General features: G+C 40.3%; 1 protein-coding gene across 1 annotated transcript; it reads right to left on the bottom strand.

Moving 5' to 3' along the window:
- Positions 1-1,001: 1,001 nt before the first annotated feature.
- On the bottom strand, positions 1,002-16,235 carry card14 (caspase recruitment domain family, member 14). The gene is made up of 20 exons (XM_074662474.1): positions 16,022-16,235; positions 15,627-15,764; positions 15,226-15,551; positions 12,303-12,443; positions 12,068-12,187; positions 11,604-11,729; positions 9,162-9,311; positions 8,945-9,067; positions 8,674-8,774; positions 8,119-8,174; positions 7,851-7,902; positions 5,778-5,994; positions 5,563-5,689; positions 5,173-5,413; positions 4,948-5,011; positions 4,737-4,857; positions 4,461-4,625; positions 3,860-3,978; positions 2,111-2,226; positions 1,002-1,439 (listed from the first exon to the last, which is right to left on the bottom strand). Exons 1-20 carry the CDS (start codon positions 16,233-16,235, stop codon positions 1,232-1,234), a joined length of 2,925 nt encoding a protein of 974 aa, XP_074518575.1. The 3' UTR covers positions 1,002-1,231.
- Positions 16,236-21,907: the final 5,672 nt, after the last annotated feature.

The following is a 21,907-nucleotide window of genomic DNA, read 5'->3' as shown; positions in this document are numbered from 1 at the left end:
TTGTAACCCCCCCCCCTCCAAATATTGCCATGTCAAATTTGTTTTTTTTTTTTAATGTAGGATTTATTCATAGACTGTTGTTTCATTGTGAGCCCCTAACTATTGTCAGTTGTACTCTCAGGTTGGATTGTCTTTGCTTTGACAAACTGTTGGCTCCTAACTGGGAAAAAGCTTCTGGGATCTGCTGCAGAATAACTTAAAGCTCAAGAAGCTGGTGTCCTTAACTGTGTTTTTTTTTTTTTTAAATCCAAAATAAAAGACACAGAGGGAGCAAGGAAGGGTGCCAAAGTTTTAGCTCAGCTGTTTAAAAATGTTATCCTTAGATTTAACTCATAAATTGCTGTTTTTCAATGCATAATTATACGTTCTGTAAATTGTACTTTATCTGTCTTTGTATTTATGTCTCTAACTTAATGTTATTGCTGCTGCCTTCTTGGTCAGGTCTCCCTTTAAAAAGAGGTTTTTAAAATCAATGGAACCAACTAGGGTTAAATAAATAAAAAAAAAATTAAAATGTCAGTATTTATGCAAAGATTCACAAAGTTGTTTTCTTTCAGTATTGTGGCATGAATTGAAAAGTCCTGAGATTTTAAAAATGAAAACTATATTATTGTTTTTATGTGTTAATGTGGCTGTGCCGCTATGCAATACTCCAGCAAAACACACGAGGGCAGCATTTTCTCTATGAGGAAACAGGATCACAGTCTGCCAATAGTATTAATTCAAAACATTGTAAAAAGAGTGAATTGACACAAACGGTAACAAAACTAAATTAGTGGTTTGCATTGACCTTTTTTTTTGCCAAGGAGGGGCTTACAAATGCTAATAATAATAATTATAAAAAAAGAAACATGTAAGTAACAACAAGGAGGCCCAGAACATTTCTTACCATATAGTCAGTTTTAATGATGTTTGTAGGTTTTCAAGGCCCTGACACCAGTGGTTATCTAAAACAAAGGCCTGTTAAGTGAGGCGGCACACTGTAGAAAACATTTCTTGGTGGTCAGTTAATCAACATTTTCTGAAACTACAGTAAAACTCACTTTGAGAGGCTTTCCTTCACCACGTTACAGAAGTATCACAGATACATACACATGTTTACAAAAAAATATTTTCTCGTAAACTTTGATTTTTATCTTCAAAATATTATTATCATTAACCCACAATGATAAATAGCCCTTGAAGAACTGGTTACTCTTGTTATTTACACATTTCTGTCCCTTCCTCTGCTTCACCACAGGTCAGGCTCCACCCATACAATCTTCTTCTGCTCCTCCCAGATGATGGTGCGCAGGCTGGTCAGCAGGGAGGCTTGATCACACCAGGAGTCCGGGGCCACACTGTGATACAGACACGGCAGCTTATCCAGGAGCGGTTCCTCGCTCTTTGAACACGCCAGCAGCTGATCCTCAGACTGGCTGTGGCGATGCAGCTTCGCCCTGGACAGAAAGAATGAAGAAGTTAAAAAGCACAATCGATTCAAAGATTAATGACAGTACTTAGGTCCAAACTGTGAAATCCTCAATCAGTTTCCTTACAGCTAACTGGGGTTAAGCTATGATTCTGTTGACAGGTTTTCTTCATGTTTATCTCTGAATCAGAAGGAAAAGGTTTCTCTTAGGATGTGACGTGAACTTGAGCAACAAAAGAACCAGTTTTTCCAGAGATCACAGCATCAGTGGACAGCAGTATTAGTACCTGATGAAGGGCAAAACTTAATTATGTGTTGTTTTTTTCTCTAATGAGAATTTAAATTGTATTTCTGGAAAGTCAAGTTAAAGACAGACAACATAACTTCCAAAAAATGCTGATAGAAGAAACTTCTCATGGTTGTTGTGCAATAATCAGCTGTGTACAATGAGACAAACCTTACAGCAGAGACACAGACACATAACTTGACAAACCTTCATGTTTCTTTGTTTGGGCTGTTAATGCCAGTAATTACATGTGATCACTTTTAAAGCTAGGGAACGTCAGTTTCACTGAGAGCACATTCTCATACCTGAGTGCTTAAAGAGATTATCTACATCTGATATCAGTGTCATGAGCAATGAGGTGAGCAATGAGGTGAGCTATGTCATGGGTGGTTTAACAGAAGAGGGACGCTTACCTTAGTTTACGTGCACTACGCGCAGACTGGCCGACAAAGATGATAATAGGGAAGATCTGAGCTCGATGGAGCCGACGCACACAGTCCAGCCCCAGAGGCAGCACACAGTGAGTCCCCTGTGGAACGAAAGAAATAAATTAGCAGCATGCTAACATGTGGACAGCATGTTGCACAGCCAAGTGAAGAAAATATTATTTGATTTGAAGATATCTGGACTTACATCAAGGTGATCTGAAACCGACCTGATCATTTTTGACCTGAGGATAATGCTAATGCTCTATGTGGGCTTTAATAAACACACTGGCAGGTTTTGACCCAGAGCTGCTATTTTAGCTCAGGTATTCACATCAGGTATTTATTAGCTGAGAGCAGTTGACACAGATTAGAGGAATTAATAAATAAACCCACAGCTAATCTTGTTGCTAACATCACCTGGTAGTTTATGGCTAATCCCAGGGGAGAATTAAAACAACAGCCGGATGTGGAGAATCTGAGCCCTATTCATCTGAATTTGCCTTCATGAACACATAACAGCGTTTAAACAGAACCATGTTTGCCATGTAAGCATGTATATGGTGAGGTGTGTGTTCTTACTTTGTAGTTGTAGATGTGTATTACAATTGAAGGATGTAACAAATCAGGTTATTTATCCAAATTTATACTTTTGCATCACTGTGTTTCTTATAGTCATTATTTCAAACCACTCAGTTTACTAGTTTTGCCTGACACATTTTATTATGGTGATGTGAAACAGTGCACATTTGACATACTGTATAACCATGGTGCAAACAGAACATTCTGGGCCATCATAGCTGGCTCCTTTGTTCTGCCTGAACATTATCTCTGTTTTCAGCCCTGCGCCGATGACACACAACTCTACCTCAGCTCTCTTTCATCTTTCATCTTCATTTCAGAAAGACTGAGATGAGTGCTTTCTGTGTGTTTCTCTAGTCAAGTGTCTGCAGGACACTAAAATCTGGACAAAGTCTTCAAACTCAACACTTGAGACTGAGCTCATGGTTGTAGCTCCAAAGGCTCTGCTCAGGAAGGTTGCAGATCTCCATGAGGTCCCTAATTTAGGAACCACCCTGGACTCCCTCTTTTTTAAATCTAATATCAAATGTTTTATTTTGCATGGGATTTAAAAGACATTAACACAAAAATGTTTGATCACAAAAAAAAAGAAAGAAAAAAAAACATATCAAGTTCGTCACCAAGTTTGTTGTCATGACTCCCAACCCTAACTTTCTGACACCGTGGCAGGGACACTCATTCATGCCTTCATCACATCCTGTCTGGACTATTGTGATGGGGTTCTGTTCAGGCTCCCAAATACCGCCCTGAACAGACTCCAGTACGTGCAGAATTCCCCACTGTACCCCATTGACCTTTTCCTACAGCCTTGCCATTACCAATACCTCATTCCAATTGTGTGCGTCTGTCTGTGTTTCTGATGTGTGCATTTGTGTGTGTGTTTTTTTTTTTTTTTTGCTGTTTCTTTTTTACATTCGTAGAGCGGTTTTGGGTTTCTTGAAAGGTGCTATATAAATTAAAGTTATTATTTATGTCATTGTTATCATCAATTCAGGGGCTGCGTTGTTATAGTCTATACTCCCCTGTTGGAAAAAATGCTGCTTAAAGTATCAAACTGAGCTCATGTAAAAGCTATTTACTGCAACTTTCTTCCATTTCCTGCCTCATCTGAACAAGTCTGACGATGTGCCCTGTGTTCGTGCTGAGTGTACCAACCTTCTTCATGACTTTCTCCACACCCTGCAGAGTGTAGCAGCAGTTGACTCCCTGCTCAGACTCCTCCAGGATCTCAGACTTCTGCAGCCGGGCGGCATGCTCACCGGGGCTCAGCATCTCTGCAGAGTGAAAGGGGAAGGGGAAGGGGTGGGGGGAATTCAGAGAAAAGGAAGTGATCGTATCTTTAATGCATATCTTTATTTTCATAGCGTTGTCATTCTGGAGATGATTATTGCTTGTTTATCCATAGTGGCTGTGTTATCTTAAACTAACAAGGTAAATATCAGAGACATCTCTTTGTTTTTTTTATGAATGACATGTTCCTGTATTCTCTTCAGCACACTTGTTTTTGTATTGATCAAACTTCCCAGAAAAGTACGCAAAGCTTTAATTACACTTTATCATATCAGTGTATACAGTCAGCGTTGACTCTCTTTACAGCCTCTGTAATTTTTATTACTGTTTATACAAAAAGTTTATTTCCCTCCTGGTTTACAGCCATAGACACACAAGCTGTTTCCTCCACAGCAGATGCTCCACTATAAAAAGATCTGGAATATAAAAACACGTTTTGGGTTTAGAAAAACAATAATATTCTTACCAGGCTCACACAGCTGGAAGCCCTGCCATCCTGCCAGCTTCTTGTCAAGGATGCGTCCCAGAACAGTGGGCAGAACCAGGACAGGCCTGCAGGTGGGTGGGTAGTGGGGTGTGACCAGGGTGTAGGGCATGAGGGACATGAAGGTTTTAGATGTTGATGAATCACCTACATTGAAAGAAATGTAAAATTTTTAGAGGGCGTGTAAAAAAGCTGATTCAAGACAGAGTTAAACATCATGTTTTTGTTTATAAATGAGCTGCTGAAGGCGTTCAGCACCTGAGTCAGTGTTTTTGGTCTTTTCATCCTCCACACTGACCCACAGAGGGTTTCTGCCCTGCCGCCCCGTGCTGACGATCCTCACCGCCTTCTCCTTGTTCTGAGACACCAGGCGCCACGCCTTCAGATAAGTAAACAGATTTAAAGGAGGGAGATCATCGCTTACATGCTGGGAAATTCGACAGATCACAGTATTTTCTCATATTCTTACCTTCTGTGACTTCTTTGTTTGAAAGCTCATCTCTTCAATTGCATGGATCAAAAGTCGCTGTGCCCTGTGCAGCCAGAGAAAAACATTTTCAGTGCTTTGTGCAGAGTTTTCAATCCAATATCAAATATTCAAATTATTTCTGGCTTCACAACAATGCTGAGGGACCAGTGACTGAGCTGATCTTGCCTCCTGATAATCTACTCTTTGTCTCCTCTCAGCACCAACCTGTAGTAGTTGGGTACGTTTCCACTCTGGAGGTCCAGCAGCTGGCAGGGATGAACTTGGCTGGCGTACCAGGAGTCCTCTGTGCCGGCTGGTCGCGTGTTGGTCACATGAAGGATGTCATTGCAGGACATGGCCAGCGTCCCGTTTGGACCAGCAGGGGAGGACATGTTGACACGGACATAAAAGGAGTCTCCTGACGAGGCCTCGCTGTTCTGCAGCTGCTGCAGGAGCACTTCATAGTCTGAGGTGGCAGAGGAGGAAGCTCTTACTCAAAGCCACGGTACACTTGAATTTAATACGTCACTTATCAAGTTCTTAGGAATAAAACCTTTGGAATAGAAAAAATCCCTGCCCTGGAAGTCAAACATTTTAACACGCTTCAAAGCGTACCGTCCTGTCTGGGCCGCAGGGAGAGGTGACAGAAGCCGGTGACCTGGCCAAGAGCCCATATAGCCTCCTCCAGAGTGGAATCCTCCAGCACCATCCTCAGAGCCTTCTGGTTTTGCTGGTACTTCACCTGCAGATGAACAGCACCATCAGAAACACCCTCACAGCAGGAGGAAGGACAAGAACAACTGGAGAGATCAGAGCACAGTTACACCCACCTCCACTATCTGTGCCCCTGGGCTGATGCCCACAGTGTGGGCAGCGCTACCTTCTGTCACTTGGTGCACAAACACTCCAGTCTTGTTGCCTCCAGCCACGGCCAGCTGGCTGAGCAGAGCTTCCCCTTGGAAAGAGATGCTAAGAACTCTGCCGTTCACGCGAAGTGCTTTTGGACGGGAGCGCATGAGGAAAGGAGGGGCTGAGGTTCTTGACAGGCTGGTGAGAAATGATGAAGGAAAAAGAGATTTAGTTCTTGGTCCATTTTAGTTTCTCATATGAATACCATGTTTTAATGAAACCTTATTTTCATTTGAAAACAGAAAAACTTTGATACCACACTGCAACAATCTGATGAGTTTTCTGCAGACTCCTGCTGATTTACAAGAAAATACATCTCTCAATTTCACAACTTCGAATCTGTCCTTATTTTGCAACCTCAAGTCTAGTTTGGAGAGTGCATCACCATGAGCCTTCCCCCAAGAGTTGTAATAGGAACACTTAATGTTATTACATAGGACATTTTTCTTTTTTTTACAAGTTCAATGTTTCCACACATAGTGAATGGATCACCATCAATGCTTTGATGTGTAACTAAAGACCTGCAGGTAAATTAAAATCAGTCTTAGTTTAACTTTGTGTTTGGTGTTAAATGCTAGAATTCCTACTTAACGTACTGAAAATATCACACATGGAACATCACAATGAACATGCTGTTAGTACCGTAGACCTTTATATTTAGCTTAAAGCTCTGCTGTGATTAGAGGTGACCTTATATTTCAAAGTGAGCCTGATTGAAGCCATATTAATTATTTTGCCCTAGATCTTCACAAAAAATGAACTGTGGTTGAGGTAAAGTGACTGACTTAAAGATGATGTGAGGATCTATTTTAATTGGACTGCTCTGCCACCATCTGGCCCAGAGTCTCACACACACTGTCGTGAAGATGTGACTTTTAACCAGGCGTGTGTTTGTTTTGGGACAAAGTTTCCTTATCTAATACAACTTTTTATTGCATACAGTGCAACAGGGTAAGGTATTCATCAGTACAGTTACACAGTTCTGTTGTTTGAAATTCGACAACATGCAAACGTATTGTACGCCAGTAGCTGGGTATACGTAGTGCTAGTGGCAGCCTAGTGCTACGACGTAACTGTAAGCTAACATGACAAGCTACCTGTCAGTTTGTACAATAGTTTAGTAGCCATTCATATGTAGCACTACTGACGGCCCGACTCTTCATTTTATTGATAGACTCTCAAGTTAATTGAACACACCACTGCAGAATAACTGCTGACTGGGGGTTGGAATCAACATTAGCACAAACAGTTTAGCTCCTGTGTTAGCCTTTAGCCTGTGCGCTATCACTCTTCTGCTTAGCTTTCTTCTGCTCTCCCGTCATTTTTCTGTCTGATGGTTAGGCTTCTGTTTCCACCACTGCTACCAAATTAATCACAAAAATCGTTTTCAGCAGAGAAAAACATAGATGAATTTTTTCATTACCAATCTTCGGTATTGTCATAGAGACTTAGACGGTCCTGGTCGACCCGAACTGGAAGCTAAGAGGTAGCATTTCAAAATAACCTGTATTAGTGCTGATAAAGTTATTTTTCTAAGTGTTAACTGGCATATTTGTAGAAAAGAGACTTTTTCAAGATCACTCACTCCTCACAGCCCCTTCAAACTGTCAGTGTTGTGTTGTTTTTGCAACAGTAAGTTGGGAAGTCCCTTCCCAAAAATGAAACCCTCCTGGAGCCCTGAGTTTCAATATTTATTTTACTTTAAATGTGGATTGAATTAAAAACAAAGAAAAGGTCTCTGCCCTTCTCTTTGACAGAACTCCACTAGCTTTTACCATAAGTCGTAGCTCACTGATGATCACATCAGGCTAAAGGTGGGTTTGTGTGTTAATTTTAGTCATTGGTCAATGATTAATCTTCGTTAAACTCATTTCCTTTTAATGCATCACTATCTAAGGGTTTGCATGTTTACACTTTATTACAGACAGACTGAAATATGTGCAGTGACATTAAACTCTTGGTTGCTAACAGGCTAATTTGGAGGGCAGACTCACCCATCATCAGCAGAGGAGAGCTTGGTTGAACGCTTCTCTTCTTCACTCCTCACTAAACAAAGGAGAGGCTGTTCAGTGATTTGGCATCATGTTTGTTTCCCCGGAAATAATGTGCCAGGGTTAATATGTCACTTTACAGCCCTGGCAAAGGTTCAGCTCTGAGAAACGAAGGCTGTGCCAGACAACAGTCTGTTAAACACCAACCCCTTCTACACAAAGACACAGAGACACTCAGTAAAACAAAGGTTTGTGTGTTTTATATACATACCACTGGGAATGAACACAAAGTCATCCAATAACGAATCAGTCTCTGATTTTTCCAAGCTACAAGAGAAGAATAAAACAACAACATGAGTGTCACCTGTCTGTTTTCACACAAAGACATGTACACAAACACACATGCAGATGACATTGGTTTTAAACTACACTGTAAACTCAGCTTACATAATACGGAAATAAGTGTGACCTAACTTTCAGTATATACCTAGAGACAGGTTTGGTGGGTTTGACGGAATTAGCTCCACGACAAGGCGTCTGAATTCTTTCTGAAAAATTCTTCTCTCTTGTTTCTTAACATCCTCTGTTTGCTGCAGTCATACCATTTGATTTTACTCCTGATTCGGTTTATTTGTGTCTTAAGATCCTGTAAATAGCTAATCCATTTGAAACCAGCACTGTTAAGTGAGCAGAAAGGAATGTTGAATGTTGTTAAAGAAACAGTAGCGGCATCCTTCGTTGCGGACCCACTGCCAACAGCTTTGTCATTAAAGAGTAGCACTCCAGTCGAGCAACATGAACTGCACTGATTCAGAAACACACAGACCTGCTGGCAGCATAGAGGGCCTCCTTCCTTCTACGGAGAGACTCTGGACTCGGCGGCTCTGCGTTATTGGAGCGGACACTACTCGCTGTGGGGTCTTCGCTCTGTACACACACAAAAAAATACTTTTAGTCACATAAAAAAAATGTGTCTGATAAATCTGAGAGGCTGATGATAGTATTTTGGTATTTTTTCACAAATGCTTTAGAACCAAAAGTGAAAACATTTCTGGATGGATTCACTGACTCTGTCTTTTAAACTAAGCTACACAGACCTCTGGGTTGCAGACACCCATTGACATGGGGTTGACTGCGTCCATACGCCGAAGTCTTCGTCTGGGTTTAACTGTGCAATCTTCCAAGCTGGATCTGGGGCTCTCCCATTCTGCCTCAGTCTCCTATGAGAAATACATTAAACATGATAATCCTGAATGAGTTCTTTTTTTTTTTTTTTTTTTTTGTGCGCTGTGCTGTGGTTTTGTGAGAAATTACATCGCAGCTCTGCTCTCGTGTTCTGGGGCTGGGGTTGGCCTGAAGGCTGAAGACGTGCTCCTGGAGCTCCATCAGCTGACTCCTCAGGGTGTCCTTCTCTGCCAGGACGCGGGCAATCGTTCCCTGGGCTTCATCTCTGGACAGGTAGGCCTGCAAACAGTGGAGCCATCTTTCAGTCTTTGACACAATCTCATGAACAGAACAGCAAAACATGACAGAAACCTGGGGGGTAGGAGTGTAGAGACTAAAACTCTCACACGGCGCAACAAACTTTAAAACAGAAAACTCCTCTGCATAAACTGTATAACACATGGACACAGTTTGTGTTGCATCACACATCTGTTTTAATACAGAGGTTTTGAAGCTTGTTGTCGGCAGGGGCCATGCTGGAAATGCTGAACTCAGCCTAGCTTTGTTTGAGTTTGGACGAGGTAAAAAGGCGAGACTTAGGTCTCTTTGCAGACAGCTACAGGGTGCCCAAAGCCAGCCATGACCTTACAACATTCATTAGTTTAATGATAAGTTGAAAAAAAGTCACCCGTAGAGTGTGCCAAGAGAAATGCATCAATCAGAGCCAAGACATTTCTTTGACCCAGGTTGTAAAAATGTTTAGTCTTACTAAAGATCGCCAGTTTGGGTTTGTGTCTATATGGACTCTGGTCTTTCTGCAGCCACAGGCAAACTTTTAGCAACTTCATTTTTTAGAACTTCGGTCAGTGCTTTATATTTGTAGACCAGATGTTGACGCTTAGTTCTTAAATGAAACCTAAAAACTACAGTCTAATGGGTGACTAGGTGGTTCAGAGTCCACTCTCTTGTCAGGAGGCCCATCAGTCAGAAAATTAGAAAGCCCCTCAGTCCAAAAGTCAAAAGGCCTGTTGATAAGAAAATTAGTTTTGATCTGAGAATATCAACTAAATAAAAAATAAATTTCTGACTAACAGACCTTCTGATGAAAGGCCTGACTAACAGACCTTCTGACTAAAGGGCCATCTGAGTAATGGACCTTCTGACTACAGGGCCTTCTGACTAACAGGTCTTCTGGCTAACGGACCTTGTGACTTACGTGGCTTCTGGCTAACAAACCTTCTAAAAGCTTTCTGACTAGCAAGCATTCTGATTTTTGAACTGACAGACCTTCTGGTTAACCAGCCAGTCTTCTGATAAACAGGCCTTTTGACTACAAGCCTTTGACTCATTGCCCTTCTGACTAGTGGGCCATCTGACCAAAGCGGCTTCTGACATTTAGGCCCTCTCACTGGTGGGTCTTTGAACAATGAGCCATGTGATTTTAAAACTAAGGAGTTCTCTGACGAAGGGGCCTTCTGACTTACAGGCCTTCTGATTAAAGGGCCATGTGAGTTATGGACCTTCTGACTAAAGGGCCTTCAGATTAACAAGCTTTGTGACTGAAGTAGCTTCTGGCTAACAGACCTTCTAAAAGCTTTCTGACTAGCAAGCACACTGATTTTTGAACTAACAGACCTTCTGATTAACCAGCTTTCTGACTGATGGACCTTTCGATTTCAAACAAATGAGTCTTTTGACTAACAGGCCTTGTGACTTATTGGCCATCTGACTAGTGGGCCATCTGACTAAAGAAGCTTCTGACATTTAGGCCTTCTCATTAGTGGGTCTTGTGAACAATGGGCCTCTTGATTGTAAAACTGAGGAGCTCTCTGACTAAGTGGCCTTATGACTTACAGGCTTTCTGAGAATAGGGCAGGTCCTGGGCAGTTCTGGTGCCAGATCCTATCTTAATATAGGAAATGGGATTTTTTTGTTACCAAACTTATCCATCAACCCTTCTCAAAATAAAAAATAGAAAAAGTGAGAGGCAGGAAACAGGCCACATTCATGCAGCCACATCCATCAAGCATGAACCCATTAATCATAACCTTCCTGTCAAGTGTGTTTACAGCCTGGAGCCGTTGGTTTTCAGTGAGGCTGGCAGATTTGTCACTTGTTTGTCACACCTAAAATTATCCCAGGGTGTGGACTGCACATTTTATTCTTCTGAATGTCAGTGATGTTAAGAGGAGCAATGAGTCAGAAACTTGAGTTGAGATTAAGCTTTCTCACATTGAAGTTCAAATTAAATCAAAAGCGGTGTGTTTATGTAATTGTGAAATGGATGAAACCCTCTAAGTGACAAAAAGTAAAAGTATTTCTTGAAGACAGGTTTAACCAGTGTCCCTTGGCAATGAGCTATTTTTATCTTCACACCAACACACGAAAGGGGAACAGGTGAGCTAATCAGGGAGCCTGTTTGTGTATGATCCTCTCCAACAACAGCACCGCTGGCTGACATTCATAGAAAAACAGTAGACAGTGTGTGTGTCAGAGCAGCCCTGGGCAGGAGCAAAACCTAATGCCTCAACAACAGGAGGTGCCGGAATTTCAAAGAAAGGAAAGTTTGAATGGCGAGAATCAGTTTCTTACCTGGTCTCTTTCTGCCTGCAGCTCTCGGATCTGGTTCTGGATCATGATGCTCTTCTGCTGGTGCATTTTACAGTCCAGAGTCAGCTGCTGAGCCTGGAGGCTCAAACACTCCTTCTGATCCAAGAGCTGAATTCAAACACATACATGATCATACATTGTGCATAAGGCAACACACTAATATGATCTAATTTAGTTTCTGAAACAGATACTGCACAGTATCACCCCTCAACAAGCTTGTTTATTGTTTGTTCATTACTTTGTCTTCCTTAAACCTGAGTGTAAATTTACATTTATTTTAGTTTACATGGAACAGCTGAACTGACAGCTTAGGAAAAAACATGGAGACTTCCCTGTGATCAGCATTCCCACATCTTTCTGATGATCAAAGGCTCCATATGACAGTCAAAAACTGAATTTGCATGGTGTTTCCATGATGACGAGAAAAACACAAAGAGCATACACACCGCTTGTTTCTCTTTCAACAGCTTTTCATTCTCTTCTCTGTAACATCTGAGCTGTTCTGCAAGCTCCGCCTGGCTGTCCATAGCTTCAGCCAGATCCTGGGCCAGGATGTCCTGACGCGCCTGATGCAGACACAACACACCCACAGAGGATGAGACGCTGACAGAGACGCTAACAGCAGAAGTAACGTCTGAAACACTCCAGAATATCAGTTAAATGATTGCACAGTTTTCTCACCTTCACCAGCTGGCAGGGCAGACTCCCGTCCTCTTTCTGGGTCTGTTGGTGTGTATCAAGAGAAGCACATCGCAGTGAGCGTCTCTTCTGGAACTCGTTCTCTGTTTGGGCCTTTAGCAGCTCCGTCTGCAGCTGATACACCTGCAGTCACATGGAGATAGGGATGGGTACCTCTTACATTTGAAACGATACGGTACCGATGACTGGTACCTGGCAATCGGTACAGGTACTTAATGGTACCAATTTTTGATACTTTTTTGTGTTTATGTGGTAAAAAATATCAATGTGTTTAATAATGAGTATAATTTTTTTTTTGTCAATTTAACGTATCTATTCTTCAATATGTAACTTTGCAATGCTGTGTTCATGTCCAGCATGGAAAATTGTCTACTCTTCCACTCTCTCAGTCTCAAGGATGTGTTTAGGTACCTAATCATGGTACCTCTTGATTTCACATGAATCGGTACACGGTGATTTTTACAGAATTCGGTCAGTACCTATAAAAGGACCTAATTCGGCACCCATCACTACATGGAGAGAATACTGATGATGGGCTTTTCTCTACATTTATTGATGTGATCTGTAAAAAAAACTCTCAACTTGGAAAAAAAAGGGACCACTAACTGTAGGAGGAAGTAAAAATTTAATTTACACCAATAATAATAATAATAATAATAATAATGATAATAGTAATAACAATAATGAGCTTTATTTTAAGTGCCTTTCTGAACACCCAAGGTCACTTTACAATTTAATAAAAACAGTAAACGATGGCACAATAAGAACAGATTTATGGCAAAAAGCAAAGTAACATCAAGTTAAGAATGAGTTCAATTATGGTATAAATAAAGATTTTTTTTTTAAAGGTTAAAAACTAATTTGTTATTGAAAATTAAATTCAAATCAAAATGCCAAAAGATTTTGTGATATTAGATAAAGAGCTGAAACATTTGAAAAAAAAAATCACAATGGTTAAGTGTAAATACATGATCGAAATACATGATAAACATGCAGATACAACACATCATCTGTCATCAGACACTGTTGGGGTTGATTGTTGAATAATGTTTGCTCAGCTGGTGCTGATCAAATTATGTAAAAGCTGCAATCATCATGTCATTCTATTTGGCTTTGACTTCCATTCAATCTGACACTTCCTCATAGTTTTATGAACTGAGCAGCTGGCTGAGGTTCAGCCGCCCCGCCTTCGTTTGATAAAAGAAAGGAGTGAATCTCCTTGAAAGAGGGAGAAGAACTGGGCGTAGACTGTGATCTGTGATCATTTACACCTCACTGTGTTTTTAGATATTTCAGTAAATAATAATGTTAACAGCTTTGAACTGTACCCACAGTGCTAACCACAGTATAGACAACACTTTGCATTGGTTCTTTTTGAACGTTCTGCTGATGTCATGATTTGGTTGTTGACAGACATCCAGATGAGGTACAAATGTGAACGCCATTTTAACTTCTGTAAAATGTCCAATAATGTTGTCTGACTTGGATCTATTTGTACGTTGTGCTGACGTCTAGATTTAGTCCTTTAAGGACGTCCAGATAAGGTAGAAATCTGGACGTCAGATCACGTCTAAAAAAAGTCCAACAACCACATCTGAATCTTGGAGCTATTTTGTACGTTTTAATGATGTCGTGATTTTGTCGTTTACGGACTACTACGTGAGGTTTAAATCTGAATGTCATCTTAACATCAAAAAAAGGTCTACTAATGACGTCTGATTCTTGGATCAATTTCAAGCATCTCATTGACGTCACGATTTTGTCTGCAAATGATACCGAATGCTGAACGTCTTTACAACATCCAAAAAAAGGTCAGATTCAGATGTCAAAATTTGTACCTATTTTGCACGTTGCTCTGACATCTAGATATGGTCTTTGATGGACTGACCCAACATTGACCTGTTCTGTATGTCTCTCCATCGTCCGATGTTTGGCTGGGCCTTACCTAAATATCTTCAAGGTAACTTCAGGAGGCTACCAATTTTTTCTCCAAAAATCTTGTTTTGACTTTCTCACAACAGTTAACTTTTCCTCAAAGTTCCCTTTCCCCTATTTTTTTTCCTTATCACTTGCCTTTTAAATCTTTTGTTGTTATTACATTGGTATTTACACACAAAAACTCCATATTTCACTGAAATAGATTGGAAGAGAAGAAGAGGGATGGTGTTCAGTATCTCTACTCAAGGTTGAAAACACAGCGTCAATGTGCAGGTTTTTGAATTGAGGCTGGCTCTTACAAAAGTCTGGTATGATCATCAGCAGAGCTGTTTTAAAGCTTTGCAGACTGGTTCATGATTGATGTTCCCGGTTCCTTTTGTAGGTACCTGTTTTCTTACCATGACTTTTTTGGCACTGATGATATTGCTTGTCCTAACTGGTTGAGTGGCTCATCCAAATGATTTGGTTCTTTTAGGGCAGTCCAGGCTTAGGAGTTATGATTATTGTTGGAAAAAGCAACCAGTACCAGAGTCAGGAACAATCAAAAATGCATAAACAATGAACCTGGTTTTGATTTGTCAATTTGCTTCTTGCTCTAAACCAGATTTGCTGACTTCACGTTGAGAGGAAAGAATAAACACTTCTTGTCAAACCATGTCATTAAATATCAAAGCTACCACATTTTAAATAAGTTTGCTACAGTGACAGTATTTCCTTCACAAAGTGGTAAGAGTCAAATGTTTCTTCGTAAAATTTAGGGTAAAGGTTAGAGTTACTCTTGGCTAGTCTGTAACAAAAGGTCCAAAACAAACAAGTTGCTGGCTGCCAAAATTACACACTCAAGGTTTTAGTTTACAAAGTGTTTGATATTTGGATTGACTGAAGACGAGGCTTTAGAAAGGCAACAGGGGACATGGTTCACAGAGTTTTCGCTGAGCAGAGAGAGACTGTAGAGAGGATAACTGACCTGCAGATTGAGGTCATGGAGCCGCATGTTCACAGCTGATTTCTCCTCAATCGACGCGGTGTAGCGCATGTACAGGTCACACTTCTCATCCTTCAGCTTGGTGACATCATGCTGCAACGAACACAAGTGTCTCCTCAGGCGTTCGTTCTCCGACTGAAGGCACCGAGACTTCTCCTCCTGCTCCATAGTCTGCCTGATCTCTGACTCCAGGGAGGTACAGCGCGTTCTCAGTCTGCCAGCCTCACATCGGGCCTCCTGGAGCTCCTTCTGCATCCCTGTCACCGCTCTGACCAGATACTCTGTCAGCTCAGAGTACTTTATCAGGCCTGAAGGAGAGGAAAGCAGGTCAGACGGAGAGGAAGTAAATAACTGTCACATTAAAATACAGAGAGGCTACTGACCACTGAATCTTGAGGGCTCAGTGCTGGGTTTCCGTCCAGTAACTTGGGTGTACAGGGTTGGGTAGTGGATCATCAGGCTCTCCAGTAGAGCCACAGCACCGTTCCTCCCCTGGGTTCTTAGCAGGTCTAACATATAGCCTGGAGACAGATTAGGGCATCAAATATTATCCAGCTCAATCTGTAACCCCACGGCCAAAACAAACACCAACTCAGAGGTTGAAGCTCTGCCGTTTATTTTTTTTTATTATGAGAAAACACAAGAGCAATATGTTAAGACAGCCTACATGAAGATTTGGCAGTCACTGTAAACAAACCAGCTGCAGTAAAAGAGATCAAAGATTATACATCTACAAACCAAAGCCTTTTTAAAGTCCAGGTACAGTCGGAAGACTCACTGGTTCTCATGCTGCGGTTGGTAAGGTTGTGGCACGATATGATCTCATCCTCGTCCATCTCGCTGAGCACCCTGGCCTGCCTCAGGTAAGGGATCAGGATGCATGGTCGCACGCTGAGGGAGATCCGGTGGCGGTTGTCATTAATCAGTTCCCAAAGGTCCTCCTCACTCAGCTCTTTCAGGTCGAAACCCTCAGGAGCGCACTCCCCAGCCATCCCGGCTTGAAAGAGGGGCAGCTGTGTGCTGCTGAGTCAAGGCGCACAGCTAAAGTAAACACACACCTGTAGCTTTACAGAGAGCTGCCGGCGACATTCTGAAAGAACAGCCGCAGTGCATGAAAGAGGCAAAAGAGCACAGTAGAAGGACTCTTTCCACGCCCTGCTGGTGCTGGTGTCAAAGTATGTATTTGTGTTTGTGTGGGCGTGAAGGAAAACCTGTAAGACAGGCCCTCTGTGATGCAGAGCAACAAGGGACAGTCACGCTCAAGACCTCATGCTCTGCAAACAGAGCTGTGGTACAGTCATATCCCAAACACAAGCACACACAAAAACCATGATACCTCTTCTCCTCCTCTTCTCCTGTCACACACTTACAGGCTTCATAAAGTCTGTTTGCTTTCATGAGCAAATTCAATATATAAGGTCATAAATCTCTGCCTGCTCCACTGGAGAGTGATATATTGTCAGAGCTGTAGGTGAGAGAAGACTCTTACTGATACCTAAACATTAAACAGAACAGAGGCGAGCTGTTCTCATTCATAATCACAGCAAAGCAAACACATACACACACAGCACACACACACACACACACACACACACGCACCACTGCTGACAGGAGCAAACACTGAGCCGTGACGTTCACTGTTGGAAAAAAGTGGAGGGAGGTCAGAGGATGAACTGACACACTCGCTGACCCTGTAAGTCATTAAGTCAGTGTTCATTTGAATGCAAACATACTGTAAATGGTAAACAAACCTATAGAGTGGAAAGATACAGGAAAGTCGTCAACAGTTACAGGAAGTAGGATCAAAGATTAGACAGAATTTAATTAAGTAAGAAAAAGTAACGACTCATGTTTAGATCAAGATAAATCAATGGACACATAAGCTATCTCATAAAAATCATCATTTTTATCATTTAGCTTTATGATGGTCGCGAAAAGTTTAAGTAAGCACTGAGTGACAATATGGTTGATGCAAAAATGAAACTTTGACTCACTAAAAAGATGTCATGAAAGATCCTATACTGCAAAAAAAGAAAACCTTATCAAGTGTTTTTGTCTTATTTTCTGTAGAAAATGCCTTTTTAGACTTAATATGAGCCACATTTGCCAGACTAGTCCAAGTTCAAGTTATTTAAAGACAAAAATAAGCTCTGAACTGGAACACGAGAAAAGTTACTTGTATTGAGACATTATTCTAGTTTTAAGCTAATTTTTTTACCTTTTTTTATTCCATTGGCATGCGTGTTTTACTTGTTCCTGGCAACTCAGAGCTCATTTTTGTCTTTAAATACCTTGAAATAAAACACTTTTCTGGACTAATCAGTTGAATGTTGCTCATATCAAGTATAAAAAGACACTTTTAACTTTTTTTTTGTACTAAGATAAAACCACTGGATAAGATTTCTGTTTTTTGCAGTGTATTGGAGGGGCTTAACCATAGGCTGTAAAAAAAATGGACGTCATATTGCTCGGCTCAAAGTGAGGCCTCCACGAAAACTGCTCCCCCTGGTGACTGGCTGCAGTATAGGTAAAAAAAATCCAGCTCTCCTGCCATTCCAAATGGGCTGTGGTCAAACTTTAAAAAATTAAAACACCTCGCAAAAAATGTTTCTCTTGTCCGATTGTTGTGGTGATTTGAAGAAATCATTTGGCTGCCTTGTATTCAAGTTCTCTTTTTTACTGAAAAGTTTTGTTTTCATTCAGGCTTTGCGTAACGTTTAACGATGATTGACAGCTGACGTTCTCGTGTATTTTTGGGGGGGATTGTAAAATATGTCGGGAGGTAGAGTCAAGAAGTGATAAGACTTATGAAAGAAAAAATATATCATTTTTGTCGCCCAGCTCCACTCAGAGCCATGCTGTCCACTCTATATACAGTCTATGGGTTAAACACACAAGGTCTTAGCACAGTAATGAGTGACACACAGAGCTGATTAAAACCTGCAGGACTAACAAAGTGTGATCCTCCCACACCTGCTTCACATTCACTCTATTCAAAAGTGTTGCTATTTGAAGCTGGTGCTCTATAACCTGACCAACAAAGGCTACTCATTTCCCACATATTAAATAATGAGGGCAGCTCAACACGAGGGATTTTCCCCACACTGTGTTTAGACACAAACAGTGACATGAGAAGTGAAATAAAATTACATAAGAAAAATGAGCTCCCGCATGTTTATGTAGAACACTGAGATATATAATACACCTCGGTGTCTGAAGATAAAAAATGGAAACGTGTGCTCTCCTTCTTCAGTCTTATTGTGTAACTTGCTAAACGACGGTTTGAGAGCACCAAAGCTCGGGCTCATTATCCCGCCGTCAGTGAAAAGGATCTCTTAATCACTGGCTCAGTCCAATCATGAAAAGTGAACACTGCTTTTGACAAAACCTGGTCTGTGGCTAACAGGCACTTCACAGGGCTGAGAGTCTGCATCATTACTTCACTGAATAGATCACAAGTATGATCAAATGGTGAAATGTGGATAAGGATTCAGTGTCAACAAACCCTCTGAAATGTAAAATATGAAAGCCTGGGTTGAGATTTTTATTCATTTATTTTTTCTTCTTGGGCCACAAACAAAATAGGAGTGGGACGATACGCAACTCTTGTGATTCTATTCCGATTTTTTTGGGCGCCCATCCAATTGAAATAGTGATTCTTTGATATTTACAGTTTCTGCGATTTTTAGTTGTTTTTTTGTTTGTTTTTTTAACACCAGATCATAGGAAAAAGTGAAATGATAATGATGATTTTGTCTGACTATGGCCCCATTTACACGATCTGAGAACGTTAAAACCCAGTGAAAACGGGACTAAAAACGCTGCAGTAAGCATTCCAGGCCTGTAAGTGGCGCTATAACTGTCTTGTAAGGAAAACCCTGGCTTACTGTTCATACAGCAATTATGTTGCCAGCGTTTCATAAAAACATTCTGGGGGCTGTTTTCAAAAGTTTGCATTTTAGGTCGGCTGAAACGCTGTTTCCGTGTAGACGCAAGGTTGTAACGCAACATAAGTGTTTCACCCTAAAACCGTTGTCGTGTAAACAGCCCCTGTATCAGGAGCCATGTTTTCCCATAAAATGTACATCACATGAGTCAGAGAGAAACATTTCATCCTCTGCTGGAGAAAAGTGGTATTTTTTTTCCAATCCTGTCTATAAACAAAGACAGAAATGAAGAGTTTGAAATTGAAAAAATAAAAAAAAAAGACTTTTGACAAAGAATCCTGATTTTGGTATTGTCAAACAAAATATCCCTATAGTAGTAGTAATAAACTTTATGTATATAACACCTTTACAAACAAATAATTTACAAAGTGCTTTGACGGATAAAAATGTGGCGGATAATCTGATAATAGAATTTTGGGCTGAGGAAGGCTAGAAGTGAGTGAGATTTTATACAAGATAAAACTTTTAAAAAAAAAGTCATAATAATAATAAATCATTAAAAATATGCAGAACTGAGTGAAACCTAATTAGGTTGTACAGTTTGAAATATATATATAGTTTTTTGGTTGTGGTTTCTGATTTTTGCGCAACAACTATGTCAATGATAACAAAAATAAAAATGTTTTACTTTTTGGATGGAACATTGAGAGGTTATATCCTCTGCATTTGAAAAGTGAAAGTTAAAGAGTTAAAAGGAATTAAATTGAATATTTGAAAAAGACGCTGAAAACATTTTATTCATACCCCCCCCCCCCCAAAAAAAAAAAATAATAATAATAATAATAATAATAATAATAATAATAAAAAAATAAAAAATAAAATAAATAAAAATAAAAAAAGAATAAATAAATAAATAAATAAATAAATAATAATAATAATAACACCTAAAAAAAAGTCTTGGCACATGCTGTTCCACCATAAAAACCATTACATTTAGGAGATAATGACTTGAAATAGCTGTCCATGCAGACACCACTTTGCACCAGAGGGTTAAAACAGCCCAAAATTGAAATTTGTATTCACAAAACTGCTGCTGGATTAATCTGAAAAAAAAAAAAACAACAACAAAAAAAACCCCACAGGTCTTTTTTTTTCATGTAAACAAAAACAACTTTGGGTAGAGCACACTGTCTGCAGTAAAACATTATAAACGTCATAATTCTTAAAAGCTGTTGACCTGGAATTGCAAGGTTGTTTCCCCTTTGCTGCTACGTCATGGTATTCTGTAGATTAACACGAAAGATTCTTCCGCAGCACTGCCTGGAACGCTTTACAGATTCTATCTATAGCATGCAGTGGCTGGGTTGGTTATCTGAAGCTGAGATCTCGTTCATAAAGTGAGGAAAAAAGGGGGGGCTGGGAGGAGCTGGAGTAAATATAGATCATATTTTTAGATGCTTGTTTTTTGATTCTTCACAGAATGTGCACTTTTCACTTTGAGTGGTCGAAGATGAAGAGAAAGCACTTTTTAAACACATCCATATTTACCATGTTTTGTTTAGGCAGCAGTTATAGTGGAGGCACAGCCCTGTTTACAGAGCTCTATGAACTCACAGATTATCCTCCTATACCTGGGGATTTCCCACAAGCCTCACTTTTCAATAATGAGTTTGCACAAGATCAAATGTTTATTGTGTGTTTTCCTTGATATGTTAACATGACAAATCTTACTGGTGTATTGATTATTAAGTTGCCTAAAAACTTGCTGGATAAATGATTGTTTTGAATTTACACCTTCAAAGTGTCTGACTAGAATCTTCACCTGAGGATAACCCGTCTGTTGCCTTCAGGCGCTGTGGAAAGTCTTGACAGTCAGAGTGAAAGGCAATAATTACAGACAGCGTGCTGTTTGGAGATCAGGAGTATCACATTTCTAGTTTTCAAATCATTTGTAAATGTTCTCCAAAGAAGGTGGACAGATATTGTAAATGTGACAAATGTTTTTATTTTAGAGCATGTGTGGTGTGAGATAGTTAACTTAATATGCTGTTGTCAAACAGGATTTGTGTGGTTTGTTTATTCCAGGTTAAGGCGTATGAATGCATATTTTACACACCCATCGTAAACATGCTGTTTTAAATAAACTGTGGATTCCAGCTTTTAAATGGCTGTGATGTTTACACCCACTATTGTTCTGCTGTTCCACAGCTTTCCCTTTTGTCTATTTAGGTCAGTAGATGAAATTTAACCCCCGCCTCTCACCCAATGATGGTTGGGATAGGCTCCAGCCACCCGCGACCCTGAACAGGATAAGCAGTATAGAAAATGGATGGATGGATGAAATTTAACTGCCAATCAAAGATTCAAGTGTGGTGATTGATGCCTTTTTTAGCTGGAGTATCATCAAACCATTAATACAGATTCATGATTTAATGATACTAAGAAATACACTGACATTGATAGAAAGAGAAAAAACATGTGGCCATCTGCCATTAGTTTTCAAAAGGCTTACAGGCTGAGTCTTGAATCACACTAAAGAGATGCAATCATTCCTCTGAAAGGGTTATTCTGTCAAATAATAAAAACAATTTATGGCTGAAACAGTACAGAAATTTGTGTTTGGTAGATATTTTCTTGTTTGTCACAATGCTTCTTGGTAATAAACGGCACATTCACAAAACCACATTTGTGAGGAACATGCATTTTTGGGACGAGCAGCACAGCTGAAAATATGAGCTGCACACGTAAAACATTTGCCAAATCTTCTCTGCCAATGC

This window comes from Halichoeres trimaculatus, unplaced genomic scaffold (assembly GCF_033239565.1).
Source record: "Halichoeres trimaculatus isolate MK-OKI-2021-1 unplaced genomic scaffold, fHalTri1.1 fHalTri1_scaffold_2, whole genome shotgun sequence".
NCBI classification, from domain to species: Eukaryota; Metazoa; Chordata; class Actinopteri; order Labriformes; family Labridae; genus Halichoeres; species Halichoeres trimaculatus.
This window is presented reverse-complemented; position numbering and strand designations above follow the sequence as displayed.

Excerpts from the sequence above, each read along its gene's own strand:
- card14 (XM_074662474.1), bottom strand. The coding sequence starts at position 16,235 with ATGGCTGGGGAGTGCGCTCCTGAGGGTTTCGACCTGAAAGAGCTGAGT. Across the intron at positions 5,012-5,172 it reads AACGTACCCAACTACTACAG|GGCACAGCGACTTTTGATCC; the intron begins GTTGGTGCTGAG and ends CTGGCTGCACAG. Across the intron at positions 1,440-2,110 it reads CGTAGTGCACGTAAACTAAG|GGCGAAGCTGCATCGCCACA; the intron begins GTAAGCGTCCCT and ends CTTTCTGTCCAG.